At 41.6% G+C, this 20,515-nt stretch overlaps 1 protein-coding gene across 4 annotated transcripts; it reads left to right on the plus strand.

The window, feature by feature from the left end:
* Positions 1 to 32: 32 nt before the first annotated feature.
* Positions 33 to 20,384, plus strand: KAT14 (lysine acetyltransferase 14). Of its 4 annotated transcripts, none has more exons than XM_067565357.1 (10): positions 33 to 295; positions 1,752 to 1,870; positions 7,033 to 7,154; positions 9,466 to 9,647; positions 10,255 to 10,674; positions 11,763 to 12,319; positions 12,881 to 13,014; positions 13,305 to 13,480; positions 17,189 to 17,379; positions 19,234 to 20,384. In XM_067565357.1, exons 1-10 carry the CDS (start codon positions 40 to 42, stop codon positions 19,405 to 19,407), a joined length of 2,331 nt encoding a protein of 776 aa, XP_067421458.1. In that variant the 5' UTR covers positions 33 to 39; the 3' UTR covers positions 19,408 to 20,384. The 4 variants fall into 4 exon arrangements, with proteins under 4 accessions (XP_067421458.1, XP_067421459.1, XP_067421461.1 ...); XM_067565358.1 differs by having other exon boundaries at positions 10,258 to 10,674; XM_067565360.1 differs by lacking the exon at positions 19,234 to 20,384 and adding an exon at positions 16,139 to 16,183 and having other exon boundaries at positions 17,189 to 17,276.
* Positions 20,385 to 20,515: the final 131 nt, after the last annotated feature.

A 20,515-nucleotide genomic window follows, 5' to 3' on the forward strand; every position in this document is an offset into this window, starting at 1 on the left:
AATGTAAAAACATAATTTTCTTCTCCTTGCCAAGAAGGGATGGATAATAACGTTCACATGACTGGGCTGATGAGTCGTCATGATGACGAAGCTACAAGGACATCAACTTCAGAAGGACTGGAGGAGGGTGAAGTGGAAGGGGAGACTCTCCTCATTGTTGAGTCCGAGGATCAGGCATCAGTGGATTTATCCCATGATCAGAGTGGGGACTCCTTGAACAGTGATGAGGGGGATGCATCCTGGATGGAGGAGATGTTCTATTACTGTGAGAAATGTCAGAAGTGGATACCAGCAAGTGAGAGTCAAGATTTTCTGTTATCTTTGTCATTTTCCTTTTATGGGTTTACTTGTTCTTTTTCCTCCAGAAAATAATGCATGTTCTTTTCCTGAATGTATGGCAGACAGTGATGTCTAGTGGATAGAGCTCCGGATTGGGACTCAGGAGACCCGGGTTATATTCTCAGCTCTCCCAGTGACCTGCTGAGTGACCTTGGGCAAGTCAGTTCCCTTCTCCGTGCCTCAGTTTCCCCATCTGTAAAACAGGGATAATGATACTTAATTCCTTTGTAAAGATCTACTGATGAAAAGAGCTACATAAGAGCTAACTATTATTATTTTCCTGATTGGTTTGTCATTTGAGTGGGTTGTATGAATAGATTCCAGCCTTCTGTATATAAGAATGGTTCCGTGGTATCCTGAACATAGATTAGCCTTCACAGAACAATATAATCCAGTAGCCGCAGCCCTGAGAAGAGGGTATTTTGTGCTAAATAGCTAAACTGATCTCTCCTATATCTCTGTTTAACATAATATAAACTCTTTTAGCTTTCTTCATATGCTAATACAATAGTTTTTACTTTCCAAAATCAATTTTGAGGCAGGAAATACTGAACTTTTCTGGCTTGGTCCAAACCTGTCAGTTCAACTGCCCAGTTTGCCAAAAGCTTTAGGGTGAAGTCCTTTCTCCAGTGAAGTCAATGGGAGTTTTGCCACTGACTTTACTAGAGCCAGGATTTCACGTTTAGTGTTCAGTAGGAAGAAGTTAAAGGGACACAGTCAACTTGAAGTCTAATCTATTTAGGTAGTACACCTGATCCTGAGTCATTTTGCCAGTGTTTGTAGTTTGACAATCAATTTTTTATGTTAAAAACATTTTTTTCTATCTTCTGTTGCTGTTTGAAAGACCCAAACAAGGGAAATTGATCACCAGAATGATCAGTGAAAGTGACCAGACACAAAGTGCTGTCAAATGCACAGTATGGACATGTATTTTTGTAATATCTTTTAGTTACAGTGTTTCAATTAGTCTGGGAAAGGTACTGAGAGTGTTATAGTGTCAATACCTTTCCCAGACCTGAAAAAGAGCTCTGTGTAGCTTGAAAGCTTGTCTCTTTCATAAACAGAAGTTGGTCCAATAAAAGATATTACCTCACCCACCTTGTATTTCTAATATACTGGGACCGACATGGCTACAATAACACTACATGTATTAAAATCTTTGGCTTTTTTTTACATGAATTCAAGTATTAAGTAGGAAAGCCCATCTTTAATGTGTGGGTTTTTTCTATTCATCCTTACTGGCTTCTCTAACTGTAAAATTAAGCACCACACCAAGTTTCTATAGTTCCTGTTATGGAATTATCAGAGTTGCTGATCTCTTGCTCAGCAGATAAACACTGTTCTGAATCCAAATTTATTTTGCTCCATTTTTCCTATGACTGAGGCATATCCCTTTTGCTTGTTTATTTTAGGTCAGCTGAGAGAACAACTCAGCTACCTCAAGGGAGATAACTTTTTCAGGTTTACTTGCTCTGATTGCTCAGAAGATGGGAAGGAGCAGTTTGAACGGCTGAGACTAACCTGGCAGCAAGTAAGTAAAAGCATTCACTCGAGCATAAGACCAACAGGACTTTCAAAAGTTGCTATGTGTACAATGTACATAAAACCTTGAAATTTGGAGTCAGTCACAGGTGGTGAAGAAATTTACCCATGAGTTTTCGGTGGATTGCTATTTACCTGCTTATCAGGAAGTGGACATTTTATGAGTAAATTGAAAAGATTGTCTTCATGTATTGTAAAGAGCCAAATTACCTATTTTTCATCCATGCTTATTGTTCAGTACAACTGAACACAAGTTTAGAAAAGCGAAGAGAATGTGATTTAGCGGCTGGGTGTTTAACAATTTTGGGGCATATGGGCACTGTTGGAAAAATAATACAGCAAAACACAAAATGTCCAATAAATTCTTGGAATGTTTTGGGAACAACTTCTTGTTTCAGATAGTAGAGGAAGTAACCAGGGGACAGCCATTTTAAATTTGATTCTGACTAACAGGAAGGAATTGGTTGTGAATCTGATGATGGAAGGCAGTTAGGGTGAAAGTGATCATGAAATAATAGCATTTATGATTCTAAGAAAAGGAAGAAGTGAGAGCAGCAGAGTAAGGACAATAGATTTTAAAAAACAGCCTTTAACAATTCCGAGAACTGGTAAGTAAGGTCTCATGGGGGAAAAGTTTCTAAGGGAAAAAGGAATTCTGGAGAGCTGGTAGTTTCTCAAAGAGACAATATCAAGAAGACAACAGCAAACTATCCTGATGCGAAGGAATGATGGGAAAAATAGTAATAGCCCAATATGGCTGCATCAGGAGGTCCTTAATGAATCCTACAAAAAGTGGAAACACGGACAAGTTGTTAAGGATGAGTACAAAAGAATAGTGCAAGCCAGTAGGCTAAGGCTAAGGCACATAAAATGAGGTACATATAGCAAGAGACATAAAAGGCAATAAAGAGAGGTTCTATAAATATATTAGGAGCAAGAGAAAGATGATAGAAAGTGTAGGTTCACTACTTAGCGAAGAAGGAGAGCTAATAAAGGATGAAACCAAGCAGGCTGAGGTGTTTAATGCCTATTTTGCTTCAGTCTTCACTAAAAAGATTAATTGTGACCAGATGCTTAACATTATTTAACAACAAGGTGGAAGAAACGCAAGGCAGACTAGGGAAAGTACAGGTTAAAGAATATTTAGATAAACTAGATGTATTCAAGTCAGCAGGGCACTATGGTACTTAAGGAACTAACTGAAGCAATTTTGGCATTATTAGTGATTATCTTGGAGAACTCATGAAGGACCAGTAAGATCACAAAGGACTGGAAAAGGGCAAATATAATACCTATCTTTAAAAAGGTGAACAAAGAGGACCCAAGGAATTATGAACCAGTCAGCTTAACTTTGATACCTGGAAAAATACTGAAACAAATTATTAAGCAATCATTCTGTAAGCACCTAGAGGATAATAGGGGAATAAGTAATTGCCAATGTGGATTTGTCAAGAACAAATCATGCCAAACTAACCAAAATTTCCTTCTTTGACAGGGTTACAGTGCTAGTGAACAGGGGAAATAGACGACATGATATATGGTTATTTTAGTAAGGCTTTTGACATAGTCCCACAAGACAGTCTCATAAGCAAACTAGGGAAATGTGGTCTAGATGAAATTACTATAAGGTAGATGCACTTGTTGAAAAATCACACTCAAAGAATAGTTATCAATGGTTCGCTGTCAGACTGGGAATACATATCTAGTGGGGTCCCATGAGACTGTCTAGGGTCCAGTACTGTTCAGCATTTACAATAAAGACTTGATAATGGAATGGAAAATATGCAGGTGTCACCAAACAGGGAGAGATTGCTAGCACTTTGGAGGACAGGATTAGAATTCAAAATGACCATGATAAATTGGAGAATTGGTCCGAGATCAAACAAAATGAAAAATTCAGTAAAGAGAAGTGCAAAGTGTTATACTTAGGAAAAAAATCAAAGGCATAATTACAGAATGGGGAATAACTGGCTAGGCAGTAGTACTGTTGAAAATAATCTGGGGTTATAATGGATCACAAATAGACTATAAAACAACAATGAGATGCAATTGTAAAAAAGGCAGATATAATTCTGGGGTGTATTCACAGGAAGGTGGTATGTAAGACATAGGAGGTAATTGTCCTGCTCAGCTCGGCATTGGTGAGGCCTCAGCTGGAGTATTGTATCCAATTCTGGGTGGCAGACTTTAAGAAAGGTGGACAAACTGGAAAGAGTCCAGAGGAGAGCAACAAAAATGGTAAAATATTAAGAAAACCTGACCTGTGCAGAAAGGTTAAAAAACTGGGCATGTTTAGTCTTAAGAAAAGAAGAGTGAGGGGGGGAACACGATGACAATCTTCAGATGCATTAAGGGCTGTTATAAAGAGGAAGGGTGATCTATTATTCTCCCTATTCACTGAAGGTAGGACAAGAAGTAATGGGCTTAATTTGCAGCAAAGGAGATTTAGGTTAGATATTAGGGAAAACTTTCTAACTATAAGGATAGTTAAGTACTGGAATAGGTTACCTAGAGAGGTTGTGGAATCCCTGTCATTAAAGTTTTAAAGAACAGTTCAGACAAACACCACTCACTTGTTCATGCCTTTCGGAATGGACTAGATGACCGCTCCAGGTCCCTTCCAGACCTATGATTCTTTGCAGTTTAAAGCCACTGGGATGTCAATGCAACAACAAAAGGGCTGCTGGGTCCCTGAAAACAAAGAAATCTCTGCTCCACACAGCTCAGAAAGGCTCCAGATCGGCTGCATGCATATTAGTAATAGTCTTTGTTGGGATTTACTGGTTTAGCCAGTCATGAAGCCGCATCAGCAAATGATCTCTGATTTACTTAGCAGTAATGTTGGTCCTACAGTAACATCTCTCTGAAGGATTCCTTACATGATATGCAGCTTAGTTTTGATTGCAATTGCAACCAAGAGCCCCAGTTGTCTTCATTGCAGGACTTCAAGGGCTTAGTAAATCTGACCAACTTTAAGGTGTTTCCCCAGTTCACTTTTGTTTTTAGGCAAGGTTGAGATATTTGCTCAGCTGGAATAGGACTGAGGCTGACTGAGGTACATCTTCTGTGTATAATAGTTAGAATGTTTGTCTGACCATTCAGTTTGGGAAGAGAAGGAGTTAGCCCTCTTAGACACGCTGCCACAAATGCTTATTTGTATCGCAGAATGGTGAATCTGACCCAGCTATGGTGGCTGCTGCTGGTCAGTGTTCTTTATTTCAGATGCAGGATTCCAGCCAGCACGTACAGTGCAGTGGTGCTGGGTCATACGTTTGTGCCCTCTGGGCAGTCGTGATGCTCTGCCTCAGCATGGATCATGAGAAGTGTCCACTTCCCTGTCCATTGCTGGCAGTCTGCTGCTCATGGGCCCAAGGGTTTGCATGACTATGCACATCTTCTAAATGAAGTTAGTAATAATACTCGATGCTTCAGAGTACTAGAGCTGATTTGTACTACTCCAGCTGGCACAAAGCAGACTCACAGCTGGCAGATCCAGCAACTTGAGGATTCAGCCTCCTTCAGGTGGCTTAGAGCTTCTGTAGTGGCTTCTATGTCACCCTCTTGTAGCAACCAGAACGGGCATATGGCCTGGTGAAAGGGGCTGCAGCCAGAGTGTCTTGACACCCCCGTGATCCTCAGCAATTCTTGACTCCAGAACAGCCTCTAGGGATCATTGGCAGTAGGTGGAAGATAAATAGAGCAGCCTGATAGCTGAATTTATGCCAGGGACTGGGCCGGTGCTAGGCAATCCTAGGATCTTAGAGATGCACTGGTGCCCCCCTCACTGTTCCTACTCCAAATGTGCACTGAGCTCAGCTTGGCTAGTCCAGAGATTCTGGTCCAATAAATGCTACTAGGATTAGACTATGTTGGTTTCTAGCGTGGAGGAAGAAGAGTGACAGAGGGGAGAGAAAAAGTCAGAGATAACAAGAAAGCAAGACAAGAGAAGACAAAGAAAATGCACCTTCCCAGAGGCAGTTTTAGACTAGAAGCAGTGCCTCCAGGATTGCAAGTCTGGGGTTGGGAAGTGGCAGAATCACCTTATCTGACATATGAAAACAAACAAAGACATGGATTCCTAGATCTTAAGGTGAGAAAGGGCTATTGAGACCATCTAATCTCACCTATTGAAATGACCAGTGTTTTTAAAATTCTGACCTGTGTTTTGTCATTAGAACACTATTCCACGTAGCTGTTTCTGCAGTGACCCTGGGTTCAGTGTGTAAATGTCTAGAGCAGCAATTATCAAACATGGAAAGGACTTTTGGAAAAAACTAGAGGGTGTATGTATTCTCCCATTAGCAGTAGTGGGAGCAAAGCTTAGAAACCCCCCATACTTTGTTAGGAGACCCTCTCCCCCCAGAGTAGGTTCCAGAGCCCTAAGTAGAGTATAAATCCCTATAGGAGACAGCCTCTAAGGGAGTTGAGTGTTTGACGGCAAGAGCTCTAATCCCATCTGCACCATTAATATTTGCATTCCAGGCTGAAATGGTTCAGTGTAATTGACAGTTTGTCCTCTTAGATTTATTCACAAATAAGACTGATTTCCAAAACTGTGCTTTAATTTTGGCACTTAGCAAGTCAATTGAGTTTGTTTGTGATGTATGTAAATGTGCTCTAAATGGACTGTGTTCAGTAAAGACAAAGCAAAAGCAGATTGATCCATGGGATATCATATATTTTAAGGATTTATCTGCTTTTACTGGATTCTAAGTGGAAAGAGACATTAAGCAAATAAAAATACCCAAAGGGTCCACACATTTCTACACGATTAGCAAACTGCACCATTTGGTACCCATCTTTTCTGGAGAGAAAAGACCTCCTGTCCCCAAATACAGTGATCTAGATCCTCAACCCTTTATGCCACTCATGCTGTTCAAAGAGGATGTAAAAAAGCATCACCAGATAGCTGAGGATTCCCCTGGCATGGGAGAATCCCTGGATGGAGTAAAGCAGATGAGCATGACGAACAATAGGAAGGAAGAAAGGATGAGTAAAAGTAACAAGATCATGGGTTGCATAGATTGGCTATGTGGTTGTGAATCAATTGGAAGCTTTGCATAAGTAGGGAAAATCAGCAAAGGAGAGGGTGTTTTCCCATCAGACAAAATGGTAATGGATCTTTTGAATCCGTTTCCTTTTGTGTTCCAGGTTGTCATGCTGGCGATGTACAACCTGTCCCTGGAAGGAACTGGCCGTCAAGGATACTTCAGATGGAAAGAAGATATTTGTGCTTTTATTGAGAAACACTGGACTTTCCTATTAGGGAACAGGTAAAGCCAGTGTTTCCCTGAAACTCAGAATGGAGATCAGACAGGGAAGAAATTGTGTTGCTCAGCTGGAAAACAGGAATCCCAAATTATTCAGAGATTTCTCTCCTTATTCAATTCAGGGCTGGCGAGAAGGAAGAAAGTGCAGGGCTTGACCTGCAGAACTCCAACAGGGATATGGAGGGATTTCTCAGGAAAAAGCCTGTTACTCAGTGAAAGAGAATTAGTGTTGTACAGAACTAGATATAGATCCTTGTACTTTTTTTGTGAAATTCCCAGATTCCTTTCAGTATAACCCTCCAAAATCATAACCCTAAAATCTCTCTTAATTGCCTCTGAACGCATAGGGCCTGATTCTAATCTCATTTACACAGGTGTAAATAAGGGAGAATGCCATCAAAATGAATAGAATTAAAGTGACACAAAACTGATGTGAGATCAGAACACGTAGAGAAAGAAACTGATCTTTCCTATTTCATCTTGTTTTGGATCTTTCCTTAATGAAATCTCTTGTTTACTGTCCACTACAAAACATTGTGACACTGTGATCTTTTTCACAGTATATGTTTTAGCTATAAACTAGAGGCAGGTTAAATAAAAGTGGCTCACTTTACGTTTTTAACTGCTCTTTGCTAGCCTGACAAATCCCGATGCACATCAAAGGTTGCTTGTACCATGTGTGACCTTTGGATGCCTGCTATAAGAAGAAAGCCAATATAAGATTTTCCTTCAGCAGGGATCGTTCTAGTTTCTAATTGATTTAATGGTGTCAGGAAAGAAGCTAACAGAATAAAAGGGCTTGTTCATAACTGATATCGCTTCTCTCTCTCAGCACAGTAGTTCGGCATTGTTTAGGCACATAGAGCATGAAGTGTGTTTTTCTAAGTATACCCTGCAACTCACTGAATCTGTTCTGACTCTGATGGAAAAGGACACGCATATGCCAATGGGGACAGAGTGGAGACAAAACAAACCTCTGCCGTTATAGATTGGATTGTCAACGTGGACATAAGTATCTGGCCTTTCTGTCTAATTGGAATATATTTCTTTGCTTTTATTGTTTTCTGTTTAAAACACGAGTACTTGATTTTTGTGTTACCCTGACCACCACCATTGATGGTACCAATAAAACAGGATTCAAATGAGGCAGCTCTCCCAGCAGGCTCTGCTTTTAGAGGTTTTAGCACTGACTCCCTTGGAGGTAGCAGCCTCATGATAAGAAGGCAGCTGATGGCCCATTCTCCCCCACTGAGAGATCCATCACCTCCTTTTATGTGCTACTCGCTTCTGGGAAATGTTCCCTGCACTTTACTACACTCTTGTTACACCCAGCCGCCAGCAGGAATGCTTCCTGTCCTCCATGCATGTTCCGCTGCGAGAGAATGGAGGATTGTTTCACTTGCTCGGAGGGGAGAAACTAGAATAGCCTCCTGCAAAATAACTCTGCCCTGCACATTGTCCCAAAGCTTGGGGATGTAGCTACTTCATTTCAGACTAGTCACATGTGAGGCCGAACCCAGAACACCCTTAAATGGCTGGTTTACCCTGTGGCAGCCTCCAGCCCCCTTCCCCGCCCAAATACCTTCTGACCTGCTGTCACAGGATGAGATGGCCATTAAAAGGGAGTCCTGGATTCAGTCTCAGGGGTTCTCGCTGTGCCTCTTGCTACTTTTTTCAGGTGCCCACCAAGCATAAACAGATGAGGTGGCCTGTGCTACATCCATAGACAACTTTTGCTAAATACACCGAAATCAAGGCTCTCAAAGCAGTTCTGTCAGTCCCTCTGTATCCTGAGTCCTATCTACTGACTTTAACAGCAGAATAAGTTTTTACTCTTCTTAGCACTGGTGAGTTAGCACAGCTACTGGCGAGTGAGATGGATTCTGTTCTGCCTCTTGTATCATCAATAGAACTGTTGATTAAGACCCAGCTGCAGAATCTTTATGGTTGGTGATACAAAAGCCTGAACAAATACAGCACCAGCAGCTAGGAAAACCATTCCTTTACTTGTCAATTTAGCATATTGGATATTGTGAGTCCTTGAGAGAGAATCAAAGTGGAATTGCTTTTCAGAGCAGAATCCAGCTGTTACTCATAGCTCGGTCTTGGAACTTGGTGCCCCAAATCCAGCTTGAAATCACCCAGTGGAAATCAGAAGGAGTAGCATTGTTGAAATGCTTCAAGTCTGGAAGCCAAATGAACTATTACATCAGAGTAAATGGGACAGGCATTCACTGTTGTCTCTTTGAGGAAGGAGAATAAAGTCCAACTAAAATGTTTTTGGTGTGTCTCATTTTTCCCTTTCTTGATTTAGGAAAAAGACTTCAACTTGGTGGAGCACTGTTGCTGGCTGCCTTTCTGTAGGGAGTCCCTTGTTTTTCCGCTCAGGGGCACAGGAATTCGGAGAACCTGGATGGTGGAAACTTGTTCACAATAAGCCTCCTACGATGAAACCTGAAGCAGAGAAGCTCTCTGCATCTGCACTGAAAACAAAAGGTAACTGTTCTGATGACAACACACAGGGTTCTAGTCAGGCCAGAATTGACAGTGTTTAAAGGTATGAGATGACACTTAATTTAAATGGCACAGCTGTGGATAGGGTGAGTGACGTTGCAGGGCATATTTCTGCTCTCATTTGCACTAGTTTTACACTGATGTAAATCCATTGACTTCAGAGGAGTTTCTCCAGATTTACACCAGCGTGAGAAGAGGCACATAGTATTTTACACCCTCTTTGTAGTATATAGACACATGCTGCCATTTAAATGATCCAAATGCTTTTGTATTTTGTACCGCTTTCCTCCCTATGTAATTGCCACAATTTCTCTACTCCCTGTTACTTTGATGTTCTTTTCTTTTTAAAGCATCTTTTGTTGGTTTAGTCACATGCAGTGAAATTCACTCCTGTGCAGAGGGCCAGTATGGGGCTTACCTAGTGCCTAACCTTTATGCTGGATGCTCTGCACAGGGAAGCATTTCATCCATGGTTTGAAGGCACTCCTTAAAAGACTGCTATCAAAACTTGCTCATGTGAATATAAATGACAAGTAAAGAGGCATCAAAAGCTGTACCTTTTAGAATAAATAAGCTATTTATTCCCTAGCAGCTTCAAAGCCACCTCTGGATCCCATCATTACAGTGGAGGGGCTGAGGAAGCGGGTGAGCCGCAATCCTGTAGAGTCAGCCATGGAGCTGAAGGAGAAGAGGTCTCGCACTCAAGAAGCCAAGGACATCAGGAGAGCCCAGAAGGAGGCAGCCGGCTTCCTGGACCGAAGCACCTCCTCTACTCCTGTCAAATTCACCAGCCGAGGCCGTCGCCCTGACATGGTTCTTGAGAAGGGGGAAGTGATTGACTTCTCATCTTTGAGCTCATCGGATCGAACTCCTCTGACGAGCCCGTCTCCTTCCCCATCTCTGGACTTCTCTGCTCCCGGGACTCCAGCTTCCCACTCAGCTACTCCCAGCCTGCTCTCAGAAGCAGATCTCATCCCCGATGTAATGCCACCACAGGCCTTGTTTCATGGTAAGAGATGCCATGTTTTTTGTTCAATAGGAAGTGACAAGCAGTTTCTAACAATAGGGTTGACATAGTTACCTTGACAAAAGAATAACCTGTTTACTTTACTTCAAGGCATGATGGAAAATGACTGGCAGTTTTCTTCTTAATTATATGACAATCTAAATTAGATTTTCAGACAGATGTAGTCATAGATTCTAAGGCAGAAAGGGACCACTTTGGTCATCCAGTATGACATCTTTTATAACATAGGGCAGAGAATTTCACCCAGTAGTTCCTGCATAAAGCAATATGACAGGTATTAGGGTTGCAGTGTCAGGTAGCATTCAAAATTAGAGAGCTCTCTTAACGGAAAGAGTCATTCATATCAAGAAGTTTTGAGGTTTTTGTTTGTTTGGTTTCTAGTGCTTTCATTTGGCTGAGTACAGACATAACATTCCCAATTAAAAGAGATGAATTCGGGATCAGGTTGTGAGATGCTTACTCAAGCTAAATAGTACTTTATACCATGAAATCATTAGGGGGAACACATGGAGTAACCACTACTCACTGTAAGTAAGGGCATCTCATCAGCATTGCTCCATTAACTTAAGTGGAACTTGTCCAATTTATGCCAGCTGACCATCTGGCCAGTAAACTGTAAGGGTTCAACTCTGCTCTGGTGGTTTATTGCACCAGTATTCATGCTCTTAAGGAATTTTCAAGGAAGTCATTAAGTAAAGAGAGAAAAATTTTAAGTGTTCCTTTAAAATAGAAGAAAAATAATATGTCTAATTTTCAAAAGGCTGTTGATTTTGAGTGCCCCCAATTTAAGAGGCCAAACTGTGAATAACCTGAAAAGGACCTTAAATGGCAGGTGCTCCACACTTTCTGAAATCAGGATCTTTTAAGACTTCTTAAGTTGGGCATCCAAAATCACTAGTCACTTTTGAAAATGTAGGCCCTGGAGTGTATGACAAACAGGAAGGATGTTACAGGAAAATGCCAAATTATATTTCTTTCACACTTAAGCCACAAATCCCCTGGGCTGATGTTCTTGCTATGCTGCTTTGCATTTGTGTGTCTCTGCTGAGTTATTTTGGTCTTCTGTACAGATGATGAAGAAATGGAAGGAGATGGAGTCATAGATCCAGGAATAGAGTACATTCCCCCTCCTGCTGGGCCTATGATAGTGAGCCGAAAGAAAGTGAAAACGCCTGAGCAGATCAAGCAAGAGGTGGAGAGTGAAGAAGAGAAAGCAGAGAGGATGGAAGGTGACAGCGAAGATGCTGAAGATTCAAATGCATCCCTACAGGCCAGGGGGCGAGACAAGAGGAAGCCACAGGCAGAGAAGGACAATAAGCCCAAAGCTCCCAAGTACACATCTGTTAGCATCTATGAGGAAAAGCTTCTTCTGAAGCGGCTGGAGGCCTGTCCCAATGCTGTGAGCATGACTCCGGAGGCCCGGCGGCTGAGGCGCAAGCTGATAGTCCGGCAGGCCAAGAGGGAAAGGGGACTGCCGCTCTTTGACTTGGACCAGGTTGTGAATGCTGCTCTGCTCTTGGTTGATGGGATCTATGGAGCCAAAGAAAGAGGCATTTCCAGACTGCCAGCAGGGCATGCAACATACAGAACGACTAGCCAGGGCTTCAGGATCCTGGACAGGTACCAGGTAAGTGCTTTCAAATCCAAGTTAGCTTCTGGGGCCAGCTGTCCCGAGGCTTCTGTGGTAGGCAGTAGATATCATACTGAGGAAGTCTGACTCCAAAAGTAAAAAGGATTACGTGACTGAGCAAATGAATCCACACCAACACACTTCCCAGCCCTGTTCTACTGTTGGGTAATCCGCTGTGAAATACAAACACGTATAGATGCCACCATTGCTAAGTTCCAGTTGCTCATGCTCATTTTGCATTCAAACACTGGTGATAGAGCCTGTGTAAGTACCTTGATAAGTTGCATTAGTTTCTTGCCATGTGGAAACGGGCACACCCAAGATATCAGTGGGTGATGGGTGCACTCAGCACTTTGCAGGATAAGGCTCTGAAATTGGGGGGAGCTGTGGAGTCACAATGGGCAGGAGCAGTGGACTGTAAGTGTCAGACACCCTGATTGGACAGGGGGAAGCCCTGACTATGAGAAGTCTTTTCCCCTTCTCTAACTTTCAGTTCCAAACATTAGGCTGTTGGGCAACTCCCTTGACATGAGAGTTTAATTTTGTCTTGCCATGTAGACTACACTTCCTGCTATGAAGGGATATAGGTTCCAGACAACAAAATTTCTGTACCGATTGGTAGGCTCAGAAGACTTGACAGACCACAGCATCGTCAGTCCCTACACGTCTCGCGTCCTGAAACCTTACATCAGGTACAGACTCCTAGAGCCTGAATTTCACTTCTATCATTCTCTCTTCCCATCCTTAGGGGCAGACTGGTCCAGGGTGTTTTGGATTTCAAAAGCATCCTGGCTTCTGGTAAATAGCTTGTATTTTTGCCTGGTTGGGCACAAGTTTCCACCTGAACAAATGAAACATAATATCCTCTTGTAGCATTTGAATGTGAGGAATGTTTCCTGTGCAGCAAATGTTTAGCAGCAATGGCAGTTATTGTTACCAACTTGTCTTCCCTATTGTTGATTGTTTTTTGTGGTACTGGCAGGCGTGACCATGAGACCAAGCCTCCGAAACTCCAGCTGCTGGCAGAAATCTGTGCCCATCCGCACAAGAATGATCCTGACTGGAAGGCTGAGCCTGAAGCGCCCATTGATTATTGCTACGTTCGCCCGAACCACATCCCCACGATCAACTCCATGTGCCATGAATTCTTCTGGCCAGGTGGGATTCCCTCAGTACTTGGTTTTCTAGGAAAGAAAAGGCTGTGTTTCAAAAATTATTTTTGGAGCAGGTCTGTTTCCTCAGTGGGTATTCGTTTGTTCTATAAATATGTATTTAAGAGGAATTCTGTCAGATGGTCTGTATGGGAAAGACCTGTCAGCCTCTACATTTCTGAGATCAAACAGTACTGGGCAGTTGGCCTTTAAACATGTACTGTGCTTTGAGTCTGTGAGCCAGCAGGAGTACTTGCATGCATAAAGCTAAGCACATGCGTAAGTGTTTTGCTGAATCAGGACCTTAACATAGTAGACAGATGTTTTACCAGACACCTACTCCTAACTGATTTGAGAAGAAAGTTTCTTCCTAATAAGCACAAGGCCTCAACAAGCTGGACTTGAACTCAAGAGATCTGGGTATGATTCCTGGCTCTGACGCATGCTCCCTGTGTGCAAGGTCCTTACACTCTCTGGGCCTCAGTTCCCCTTTGGTAAAATAGGGATTATCTGCATTGCTTTTTTATTGGATTGTAAATTCCTTGGGGCAGGGGCTGTCTCTTACTGTGTGCGTGTTGTTATGGAGCCCTGATCTTGGGTTTCTAGGCAGTACTGAATTAGTAATGATGAACTGCTGTTTCATTCAGCTTCTAGAACACTGCAAACTAAGTTTTTAATAACCCACAAGCAGTACACACCTATATTTTAAAATAAATATTTGCACTACACTTTGGTTGGCAGATTATTATTATCAGATATTGTTTGTATTGCAGTAGCACCCTTAAGACCCTCAGGGAACCATTGTGCTTGTCCGTCCGTTACAACCCAAATCAGTAGTAGATAAGTTGGCACGTCTTTCTTTACACAAGCTTCGGAAAGCATGAGACACCTTCTGGTTCTAACAGAAGCTGAATGCCTTTATCACAGCTCTCCTCCACCACCCCTCCAAATCCCTCAATCCCCCATCCACTCACTCAGTGCTTATCCTTATGACAGAGACAGGAATTTGTGATAAGCACCAAGGCCCAGGTCCACAAAGGTCTTTAGGCTCTTAATGAAAATTAATGTATCTAGTTTTAATCAAGCTAGTTTATGTACCAGAGCACTGAAGCTGTGATATAGTGGGCTAGCCCTGTAAGTAATTACCCAGGGTTTTGGTCAGCTGCCCTGGTTTCCTTGCTGTGATACCTGAGCTAATGAGATTAAAGATAGCTTGGGGTATGTGTACCCAAACTGCAATCACACCCCATGATTGTGGCGCAGACATGCCCTATGTTGGTTAAAGGTGTGATTTTTCTACTGAAATAGTTATACCAGTACAACCCCTAGTGTGGCTGCAATTATACTAGTATAAAGGTGCCTAATACTGATACAAACATCTCCAAGAATAAGGCTTGTCTACATGGGGAAATTATACTAGTGTAAGGAAGGGTGTAAATTTAAAGTGCCATAATTATACCAATGTGACTCCCCATGGGGACTTGTAGTTGTGGCATAAGAGTGTTTTTTTCTGACTTAGTTTATGTTACTTGGGAAACAGTTTAAATAACCTAAAAAAGAAACTAATTCTGGAGTAAGAGTGTCTGTACAGGGGAGTTATACCAGTATAATTTATAGTGCTTTAACCATACCAGTATAATTATACTAGTATAAGGGAAATACCTCCCATGTAGATGAGCCCTGAACTATACTTGCATAAGCCAGTATACAAGCCGTGTTTGGGGGAGGGGGGGGGGGTTGTACTGCTTTATGAGAATAGTTAAAGCCATACAACTTTTGTGTACAGACAAGCTGAGTCATTTCACAGTAGACTGCAGCCCTGAGATAATTAACACTTCTTATCGCTAATTAATTCTTCTCCACTGCTCACTCCACCCAGCTCTTTCTCAAGCAAGATATTGATTAATCCCACTGTTTGCTCCCAGCATTCCATGAAATTTTGAATCTCAGGAATAATATACATTCTAGAGAAAACATGTTGTTACTCTGTTATTCCACCTTTGCAAATATATCAATTGTTTTCATTTTTCTGAGAGTTTTAATGAGCATTTGAGGAAACATGAAGGGCTGATTCTCCCCTGCCTTGCATCTTGCTTCTGCATTTCCATCTGTGCAAAGTGGGTGTAAAATACTACCAAATTAGAATGGTAATGGCTTACAGGTACTGGGCACTAACTTTGCCCAGGTGTAATGGAGAATCTGACTTATATTTATTATTAATTATTTGTGTTACCGAAGTTCTTAGGAGCACCAGGCATGAACCAGAACCCTGTTGCGCTAAGGACTGCAGACATGGATCAAGTGCACTGTTCTCTGAAAAGTGATTTAAAGAATATCTCTTATTGCCACTTAATTCAAGGTAGTTAGGGCCTTTGTAAAGGCTCAGATAATTAATTTTTGTTCCAGGCTAGGGGGGATCAGCACAGGGTAAACCACAAACATGTGGGGAGTGTCTACACTAGCTTTTACAAAGCTAGGCCTACACTGAAAAAAGGTTTTTTTTTTTTGTTTTTTTTTACATTGAGATAATAAAATCCTACTGGACATGAGGCAATATAGTTTTTTCCTTGAAGCAGCTAGTGGAAGTAAACCCTGGGTGGGGATTGTAGGGCTGATCTTGATTGGCTATGCTAAGATAAAAAAGACAATGCCTTGTTTCCACTAGGATAGTGCACCAAGAGAACTAATTCCAGTTCATTGTGGTTTTATGGTGAGATAACATCTTTGGATTATGTCTTCATTGGAAAAAAGTTAACTTCCTCAATTTAACTGATTGCAAAAAATCTCTGTTGAATCTAAGCTTAATAAATCAGATTAAAATCTGGGTAGGATCATTTTAATTTCTGTGCTTTGTCCCAAAAATCTATGAACCCTTTACTGCATCTGCAAAAAATCTAATGTTACTCTGTCTTCCTTCTTCATGGAAAGAGGTCTCAGCAGCAGAAGAGTAGGTGGCTTCCTTACACATGGCTTCTTGGGCTTCCACTTTTCATTTGACCTGCCTGGCTCTAAACCCAATCAGTCTACAAATAGAAATATGTTTTTTTCAGTCTGCAGCCCTGCAAACTCACCCTGAAATCTGAAAGTCAAGCAACATTCTTTTGGAATCACCCACTGCCAGCAATACAACCCTGTTGAGGAGTAAGCTGTAACAGAATCCATCATGCTGCCCCACAGCTTTATTGGCTGTGCAGGGCAGAATTAAAGAGCAGTACAAATATATTTAGGACCCAATCCAGCTATCATTTACACATGTGAGTAACTTTATTCATGTGTGTGCTTGGAATTGGGTCCTTTATAAATTCAGGCGATGTGGCTCGTAATACACACAGGAAGATCTGGGTAACAAGATGCCATTTTGCCATCACTTTTTAGAGCAGAACCACATTTTCTGTTAGATTTTTATCTTTATTTTCACACCATTTGGGTGTGAATCAGTATTGCTAATTTCTTAACACTGGCTGCTGTAGATCCATTTTTAAGGAGGGTTTGGGTTTTTTTTCTACATGGACTAAATGCGGCTTCCATTGACTCCAACAGTAAAACTCCTATTTTGGGCTTATAGGCACTGGACTGATAGCATCTTTCTATGCAAAATATTTTAATCTCCAACATGCCGTGGCAGTATGATAGTGCACAAACTGTATTGTATTGCAATAACATTTTTCCTTTGGTTTGCAGTGCATTATAGCTGTGCTCTTCTCACACCCTGTAGGAATAGATTTGTCAGAATGCCTGCAGTATCCAGACTTCAGCGTTGTTGTCCTTTACAAAAAAGTCATCATTGCTTTTGGCTTCATGGTGCCTGATGTGAAATACAATGAAGCTTACATCTCTTTTCTATTTGTTCACCCTGAGTGGAGAAGAGCAGGGATTGCAACTTTTATGATCTACCATCTTATTCAGGTAGCTGGAAGAAGATCCTTCCCCTTGATAAAAGGCCAGCATTGTCTTCATCCTTATGTATGAATGCAAACAATTCTGGTTCAACAGTGCTTGTTTTTATCCTCTCTATCTCCCCCTTCCCACCCTTTGTTCCCTTGTTTACTTATTTACATGGGTGATGTGTTACCATCAGCCTGTGTGAATTTATATTGTGAAAATCGTTACACTAAAACAGAATTTTTAATGGATTTAAAAGGACGTTTTCAAATAGGGTAGGCTATGGGGGCTTGGATGGTCTTCTAAGAGATTAGCAGAGTGATATAGGCCTTGTCTGTATTTGGGTTTGGCTCTGATTCATCCATCAGCAGCCAGTAACTGTTCAGCAGCAACACTGCAAACCTCAAGTGCAGAGAAGAAAAGTTGTGATCTGCACTGGATGAGCTAATCCCACTTTCAAGAAAGGGGAGACTCAGCCAGTACCAATTATGGCTTTCCTTACCTGTAACTGTCAGCTACCCCAGTCAGTAGCCATCAATGACTAGATCACAAGCAGAGTTAATGACATAATCTTTCATGTGTAGGTTGTTTGTTCATATCCAGCTCAGTTTAGGTAAAGAATTAATGTTTGTAGCCTGGATCAAACATGTGAGGCATGTCCTCACTAGTTTTTACAAACACGTTAACTGCCTCGAGGTCACTGGCCTCAATGGACTCGAGGTACAAAGTCTAGTGAGGACACCTCCTCTTCAGAGGAGAGGCCAAAATTCAAATAGGCATGAAAACTGAATTAGGTCTCCTTTATGGCTGAGTTTAGGTCTACTGATGGATGGGCTGTTGTGGAAAATTACCACTACTTTTTGAAGGCTCTGTAATAAACAATTGACCAAATTCTGCTCCCAGTTACACTGACATAAAACCAAAGTAATGCCATCAAGTTCAATAGAGCTAACCAGGATTTGCACTGATGTCCCAGAAACAGTGGGAGTACCACAAACAGATTCCAGTGATAACAAGAGATTGCCACTTCACATTAGGCTTAATTTCGATTGCTTTAATCTGGCCTCATCCAGATGGGAGTCTTTTTACTAGCCTCTGAAAACAAGCATTATGTTTTCTTGCAAACCAAGATCAAATGCTCTATCATTAAAATTCTTTAATGGCTTGTATCCTACTCGTTCCCTGTACTTACAATTTGTTTAATGGATGCAAAATGCTTTCAGAGCACCGGATGAAAAGAGTTCTAAAGTCTGAAGAATTATTATATTAACATTATAGGAGATTTTTTTATGAATAATCTGGGTGTTAAATAATGAGGACACTCCAAGCTAATGTCAGAGTTGCCACTTATTCTCTGAACATAGATATTTAGCTGGGCTTCTCAGGCTGTCAGCCCTGGGGGCGAAGGATGGGAGTGGCTCGACTGGAATTCCAGTGTGACACACCCGGAGGTAACCTAGTGGTGCCAGTGTGATTCTAACAAGTCTAGGTGTATTTGCTGACAGGGACATGTTCAGTCCCAGAAGCAGAATGTCTGCTGCTTTGGCTGTTTTGTTTGTTTCTTCAGGTCATTGTTATTAAGCATTTGAGATAATGTTTAATTATCAATTAAACTGAAAAGGATATAGGAAAATTAACCAGTTACAATCTAGCTTGTGCTCCTGCCCGCAAACTGCTGATTACTCAGTCACAAAGGGTTTTGATTAACAGTTCCCATCTGATTTCAGCTGTTGCTATGTGTTGTAATTTCTCTGTTTCAAGGCCTCTGCTTTTCTCATGTTTCCCCAGCTAGTTAAATTCCAGAATTTAAGAGTTTCTTCACCAACTCCTTTTCCCTGGAGGCGCTCTCATTTTCTGGCTGTGTTTTTTCTTTGGCAGACCTGCATGGGCAAAGATGTTACCCTTCACGTCTCTGCAAGCAACTCCGCTATGCTGCTGTACCAAAAATTTGGATTTAAGACTGAAGAATACATTTTGGATTTTTATGACAAATATTACCCCTTAGATAGCAAAGAGTGCAAGCATGCATTCTTTCTGAGATTGCGACGATAATATGCCACGGATCCACAGAGCTCTGTGGAAAACCTGATAAGTTGAATTAAGAATTGCCATGGATTTCAGCTCCAGGATGTTGTCTGTTAGAGGGCAGGGATGCCTCTGTTGCTAACATTGGTGGTGATAAATTTTATGTGCAATCTGAGATGATTGATTTCTGACTTCCATGGGGGTGTCAAGCAAGAGGCCTGAGAGTATGAACTGGGTCACAATGGAAGGGGAATTTCCTGCCTTCTTTTTGAGAGCTCTTTTAACAAACAATTTGAGACTTCAGAGGGGCTGGAGGACATTAAATTTCTCAAACCTGACAGAGTGTTGCGGTTTTGTTTTCCAGATATTGTTTAGAGAAAATGAGAAACATGAATATTACCCCCCAAGGTTTTTGTGATTTATGATTTGATTAGGAACCATGTCAGAGCTGTAAAGGTAACACAGCCCCAAATAGAGTAGTTGAGATGCAAATATGAAAGCTACACCCAAGGTCTCCCCAAGAACCATTTCTTAGGAATAAAGAGAGATGTGTGAAGTTATGATCTCATCTAAAAGGGGGAGTGAAGTGTTTTCCACCCCACCAGTGGTTGTGTGTTCAGTATGAAGTTCTTGCAGTGCACAGTACTCTGTAACAGGAATAGGATGTCAAGTATGTGTGTAGCTAGCTGAGGTTAGATAGAAGAGCTGCTAAGTCAGCTCTTTGAAATCTTTAAATCCATCCATTCAGCAAAGTTGTTGATGCTATAAAGCACACCTCCAACCATGAGACCAGCCTTGCTGGCTTCAACACCCCACCCCCTTATGCCATAGGCACTCTGCCTCAAGGAATGCTGGCACAAGCAGAGAGGCAGTTGTGAGATTTGAAATCTGAACCTTGCTTTATAGTATTAACCTATTGTAACCTAGTGGGAACATGGGGCAAAGATGAGGCAGTAACTGCTCTCAGAAGAACCCCGTCTGAGATTGCAGGGCTCTGTGAAGAAGTGTTGCAGCACCAAAAGAAGCAAACACCGAGGACTAGTCCTTTTCCTAAACAGTTTAGCAGCTCCTTCTCCCCTTTTACTGCAGGTGAACAATAGCTTGACAGATTGTTTTATAGTTTAATAGATTGTAG

Source organism: Emydura macquarii, unplaced genomic scaffold (assembly GCF_026122565.2).
Source record: "Emydura macquarii macquarii isolate MOO-44397 ecotype Brisbane River unplaced genomic scaffold, CSIRO-AGI_Emac_v2 contig_2676, whole genome shotgun sequence".
NCBI classification, from domain to species: Eukaryota; Metazoa; Chordata; order Testudines; family Chelidae; genus Emydura; species Emydura macquarii.